Source organism: Dryas octopetala, chromosome 3, assembly GCF_963921425.1.
Source record: "Dryas octopetala chromosome 3, drDryOcto1.1, whole genome shotgun sequence".
NCBI classification, from domain to species: Eukaryota; Viridiplantae; Streptophyta; class Magnoliopsida; order Rosales; family Rosaceae; genus Dryas; species Dryas octopetala.
This window is the reverse complement of record NC_141368.1, coordinates 12,810,783-12,816,611: the sequence shown is the minus strand read 5'-3', so window position 1 is coordinate 12,816,611 and position 5,829 is coordinate 12,810,783. Positions and strand designations below refer to the sequence as shown.

Below are 5,829 nucleotides of genomic sequence, written 5' to 3'. Positions count from 1 at the left end.
TGGGACAAATAAAATCTTAAGTGGTAAAGTGAGAATCAATGTAAACTTTAGGCGATAAAAACACAATTAAGCTTAATTAATATTTGGGTCAACTTTTATCAAAAAAAAGTAGAACACCCTAGCATTATATGAAGGGAGACTTAGAGTCCAGTCCATTTTATACGTATTTCTTAGACTAAGACCTGTAGTGATTTAGGGTTTTTAATTAAGTCCTTTTATTTTTCTTTTTTGACAGTTTTATATTAGGTTTTAACTCCGAGATTTTGGGCGGAACATGCAGCCTCTACAAAGTTCATTCTACACCCTAGGAGGGGAAATATCCTTCAAATCGGGGAATGACTTTATTATGAATTAAAAAGATTTTTCTTATAAATTATTATGAATTAAAATAATTTTCTTATAAATTTTAAAACACTTCTGGTTTTCATCTAAAAATTATTTTTTTAAAGAAAGTAAGTCTAATTATCTCTTATATGAATGACTTACATTTTTCATAGAACACTACCAAATATGAGTAATGGGCCCAAAATGGGCTTTGCTCGCTAGATCCACTGCAAATGCCAAGCCCAGTGAAGGGCCTCAACAAAACCGGACTAACCCATACAATCCCCTCCATTTTCACAAACCGAATCGGCGAAGCCATTACAAAGAGCACCAACCAAACCCTCTCTTCAACTCACAGTCTCTCTCTCTCCGACCCTGCGAGACCCGAGCGACCCCCAACTCTGCGACCATGTTGCGCCGAGCCACCACCCTCTTAACCCGACCCGGGATATCCCTCCGGGCCCGACCCTTTTCCACCGATGTCTCAACGACTTCCGTAGCCGACTCGGCTTTCGCTGATGCTTGGAAGAAAGTGAGCCCGAACATTGAGCCGCCCAATACTCCATTGACCTTCATGAAGCCTCGACCTGCTACTCCATCTTCGATCCCGTCGAAGCTCACTGTCAACTTCGTGCTGCCTTATGCCTCTGAGGTTTCAGCCAAAGAGGTCAGTTTGGGGGAGATTTGATATGGGTTTGGTGCAATTTTGTTTGTCCTGAGCTTGAATTTAAGAGTTTTGGTATATGGGTTTTGTTTGTTTTAGTGTGGGTTTATCTTGGTTTGATGCTAATCGTGGTTTTGAGGATGAATTGGTTGTCTCTGGTTTGATGTGGATTCATTTGGGTATCTCTTATTTAGAGTAAGTTTAGATGGGTTTGCTGCTAATTTTAACACTGAATTTACATACTTTTTTATGGTTTTGGTTTTATTTAAATGTGAACTTAATGGGTCTGGAGCTAACTTTGGATTCTCGGTTGATTTGAGCTCTTTCTCTCTGTAAATTGCAAGTGCACTGTCATTGTACATCTGTGATCAAAGGATCAATGTTGTAAATCGGGTTCTGATATGTAAATTTCAGTATATTCTATAGGGAAGTAACATTTTCACTTACATCGACAAGATAAAGTTTGAGACTTTCTACTTTGTGTAGGTACCAATTTAGTGAATGTACACATAGAAAAAGAAAAGCATGTTGTAGGTCTTCATATCTTTGCATTGATGCAATGCTACTTAGAAAGGATCCCACATTTCTATGCTTGTGTTCTTTCTAGTGTGGGACTGTGTTTTTTTCATTCTTTGTGGAAGTCCATTTCTCAGAGCAGGGGATGTGAACTTTGCAGATATCTTAATGATGTTGTTAGCAGAAAAAATCTTTACTGAATTGATTTTCTGTATTTCTAAATTTTGGAGTTTGGATGGAAATTTTTGGGAAATATGCTTCTCTAAATGATTCTTCCATACCACTTGTACTTGTTTCATTTATAATGTTTACCAATCAGTGTTATCCATGGTTTTCCTTTGATCTCTTTGGGTTAATTTGTGTTTGATAAATGTTGGAAGAAAATGAAATGGAATTTGAATCTATAGCTTCTTGTTACGTGTGTGTGTGTTGAGAGATTTAGCCATGCACTTCAATTGTTATAAACTGTCTTAGTTCTCATATTCTGCAAACTACAGGAAACACAATATTTTTATTTTTCCTCCCTTTTTTTTTTTTTTTGGCTTTTTCCACAATCTGTTTAGAAACTAGGAACTTTCTTGGTTTTCAGTCAGTTCTGAGCATCTATTGCTTGGTTTTCCACATAATCCAGACACTTCCATTACTCATATCCTGCTTCCTTATTGTGTTTCACACTGACTTTTGCATCTGACAATAGTGGTTTAAGTTACACTTAGTTTTCATTCTGTCTTGTTGTAGGCAGAATTTATCTCAATCCCACTTTGGTGTATGCAAGGATGCTTTGAATTATGTTACATTTTTCTTTGCTATATATAAGTCATAAGCTATGCTGTATAAAGTATATAATTCGAATGCACATTTGAAAATTTTCAAGACCTTTTTAAAAATTTGTTGACTGGTCAACATGATGAGAAACAGTGCTGCTTTTTATCAAAACTAAGAATCCAACAAGTTCTGGCAATTCAGGACATTGTTGAATTCCATTTCCTATCTTTTTCGGGCTGAGTGAATTTTATGCATTCTGAATGGTAAATGGGCCTAATAGATGGATCCTGAAGCAGATTTTATTTTTTTTCGAATTCAAACTTGAGTAACATATTTGGGTGTCTTCAATACTTAAATCCTTTTCATAATTGAACTAAACGCAACTGATTAGTTTCATGAAGTTGAGTTTGCTTTCCTCTGTAGAAAAAAAAAAATCAAAAGTATTGAGTCCAAATTTTTCTTTTCCTCTATCCTCTTACAATCCTAGTGCTGTTTAGTTTTTCTCAAAGATATATAATGATGGCTCTCATATTTTTTTTACTGTTCCTTAAGTGACAAGAGGCAGTAAATGGTTAAGTTCACATTTTGATGCTTCTGATGCCTATGCCACATTGTGGAGAACTTTCATATCCATGATCCATTACCTGACTAATATCTTCACAAGCATGCTTTGAAAATGTAGTTACCTATTTATGAAAACTAATGGTTGTTGAAGAATGATGAGCAGCAGATGCTGCTTTTTGAACAGAATTAGACGTAGAGCCCAACTATTTTTGGTGGCCAATAAATTCTATTGGCTTAAGCACCCTTTTAAGTATAGAATGTGAAGGGATTGTTGAAGTGCGAAAAGCTTAAGCTTGTAGGAAATATTACAAACAAAAATTATGTATATCTTGGCTGACACACACGGATAGTGTGAACTTAAAGGCTGTCATTCAAACTATGAAAATTTGCGGGCAATAATCAATGCCTGAGAATCTCAATGAGAAGTTATAATGCAAGTCCCTGTATCCAGTATTATGGTTTAGTAATACAGTATTTGCATGCATGAATACAAATATATATACATGCTAGTGCGCGCACTGTACTAGAGAATAGAATTGTCTGCATTTGGTTGGATACTGTTTCCACAAATTTGGAAACAGAAATACTTGGATGAAATCCCGCTCTTGAGTATTGTACTACCATGTCTTTCTTATTATGAATTATGTGTCAACAGGTTGACATGGTCATAATACCAGCAAGCACTGGACAGATGGGTGTTCTTCCTGGACATGTAGCAACAATTGCAGAGTTGAAACCCGGGGTCCTATCAGTACATGAAGGAAATGATGTGACAAAGTATTTTGTCAGCAGTGGTTTTGCATTCATCCATGCAAACTCTTACGCCGATATAATTGCTGTTGAGGCTGTCCCTCTTGATCGTGTCGATGCAAGTCTTGTCCAGAAGGGGCTTGCAGAATTCACCCAGAAGCTGAGCTCAGCATCAACTGACTTGGAGAAAGCTGAAGCGCAGATTGGGGTTGATGTGCATAGTGCCCTCAATGCTGCTCTCACAGGCTAGTTTTACTAGTCTTTGCACTCCCCTTGTTGATTTAGTCCATTTCTACCCTCTTTACATCTTTAAGGTCACTGCGATTTGACACTGTAATTGGTCTCTTGGAGCCAAATATTTCTCAGAACATGTTTTTCTTGTAGTTCTGTGTTGAATGTGGAATTGGTTGGAAAAAATAATGTTTGAATTGATATTACCATCCTTAGAGAGTTGAGCAAAAATTCAAGCAGCTGTGATTACAATCCTTCTACAATTTGCCATCATAGATGCTTGAAATTCGACACAAGTGATTTCAGAAACAAATGACAGTCCCTGGTGAGGACAGGATTAGGCCTGGCCCAAGCCCAGCCTGAGCCTGGTAACTTCGGGCCGGCTGGCCTAAAGATGATCTCTAATACTCTAATCTCACTTATGAGAGAAGAGAGAAAAGTTAACAAAAATGGTTGAGTTCTATAGCAATTTTTATTGTCAAAAAAGGTCATTTGCCATACAACTCATATGTGCCCGTTGTAAAGATTTATAACTCCAGTAGTAGAGCATTTTTATCGTTCAAACTAATTAAAATTTGACATATATTTAATTCTTGATTTTTCCTATTAAGTTAATGTGTCTAATTTATTGTTCCCTGTTTAATTCGCTTAAGGATTCTTATGATGTTTTAGTTTCAACCAAGTGAAGACAAGGGAAAAGGGGAAAGGCCTGAAAGTTAGTTGTTTTCAATGCATTATTTCAATATTTCTCTTTTAATAAAATGTTTTCAAAAACATTATTGCCACTGTTACAGAATAAACATAACTGAATGCTTACATAGGCAATGAACCAAAGAAAATGACTTGCATAAGCAAGCTCTCTGATAGTTGATTATTCTTTTCTACAATGTCTACAAGCTCGAAACGTGTGCGATAATATATAATTAAAAATGTTGTACCATGACCAAGGAATAAAATTTCGAGCTTCGAGGAAATTTCGATGGAAATTTCGATGGAAATTTCGACGGAAATTTCGAAGATTTTTAAATTTCGATAAAAATTCGACGGAAACGATGGAAATTATTATCAAAATACGGAAATTTTGAATGAAACTTCACAATATGTTTATTTAACATATTATCTACTACATTGATAAAAAACATTGAAAAAAACCAAATTATATGGTAGGTTTCATGTATATGTGATGAATATAATGCGCGCTGGAGGCAAATACTGTTAAATAAAATTAGTATAAAATAAAATTAGTATATTATCTATACTCTATAATATATACACTAAACTCTATATATTTTATAATCTATATTCTATATCGTTTAGGATAGGTATATGATACTAGGGTTTAAGCCCTTTAGGGCAAGGAATAAAATTTCGAGCTTCGAGGAAATTTCGATGGAAATTTCGATGGAAATTTCGACGGAAATTTCGAAGATTTTTAAATTTCGATAAAAATTCGACGGAAACGATGGAAATTATTATCAAAATACGGAAATTTTGAATGAAACTTCACAATATGTTTATTTAACATATTATCTACTACATTGATAAAAAACATTGAAAAAAACCAAATTATATGGTAGGTTTCATGTGATATGTGATGAATATAATGCGCGCTGGAGGCAAATACTGTTAAATAAAATTAGTATAAAATAAAATTAGTATATTATCTATACTCTATAATATATACACTAAACTCTATATATTTTATAATCTATATTCTATATCGTTTAGGATAGGTATATGATACTAGGGTTTAAGCCCTTTAGGGTACTTTAAATTATTTTTTATATAAAAACATATTATAATTTACTAGTTTAGGGTTTAAAAATAACTAAACGAAACTCCAAAACGGCAAATGAAACTCCAAACTATTTTTTTTCTTCACAATTAACACAAAGGCCCCAAACCCCAAACAACCCTAAACTTTTTAATTTTTTTTTTTCTTTTTTTTCTTTTTTTTTCTTCTTTTTCTTTTTTTTCTTTCTTTTCTTTTTTTTCTTTTTTTTTTTTCTTCTTTT

At 34.3% G+C, this 5,829-nt stretch overlaps 1 protein-coding gene across 1 annotated transcript; it reads left to right on the top strand.

Annotated features, from left to right (window-relative positions):
* The first annotated feature begins 627 nt into the window (after positions 1 to 627).
* Positions 628 to 4,043, top strand: LOC147291036 (ATP synthase subunit delta', mitochondrial-like). The gene is made up of 2 exons (XM_086236753.1): positions 628 to 991; positions 3,489 to 4,043. Exons 1-2 carry the CDS (start codon positions 734 to 736, stop codon positions 3,831 to 3,833), a joined length of 603 nt encoding a protein of 200 aa, XP_086092879.1. The 5' UTR covers positions 628 to 733; the 3' UTR covers positions 3,834 to 4,043.
* The last annotated feature ends 1,786 nt before the right edge of the window (positions 4,044 to 5,829 follow it).

Excerpts from the sequence above, each read along its gene's own strand:
- LOC147291036 (XM_086236753.1), top strand. The coding sequence starts at position 734 with ATGTTGCGCCGAGCCACCACCCTCTTAACCCGACCCGGGATATCCCTC. Across the intron at positions 992-3,488 it reads CTGAGGTTTCAGCCAAAGAG|GTTGACATGGTCATAATACC; the intron begins GTCAGTTTGGGG and ends ATGTGTCAACAG.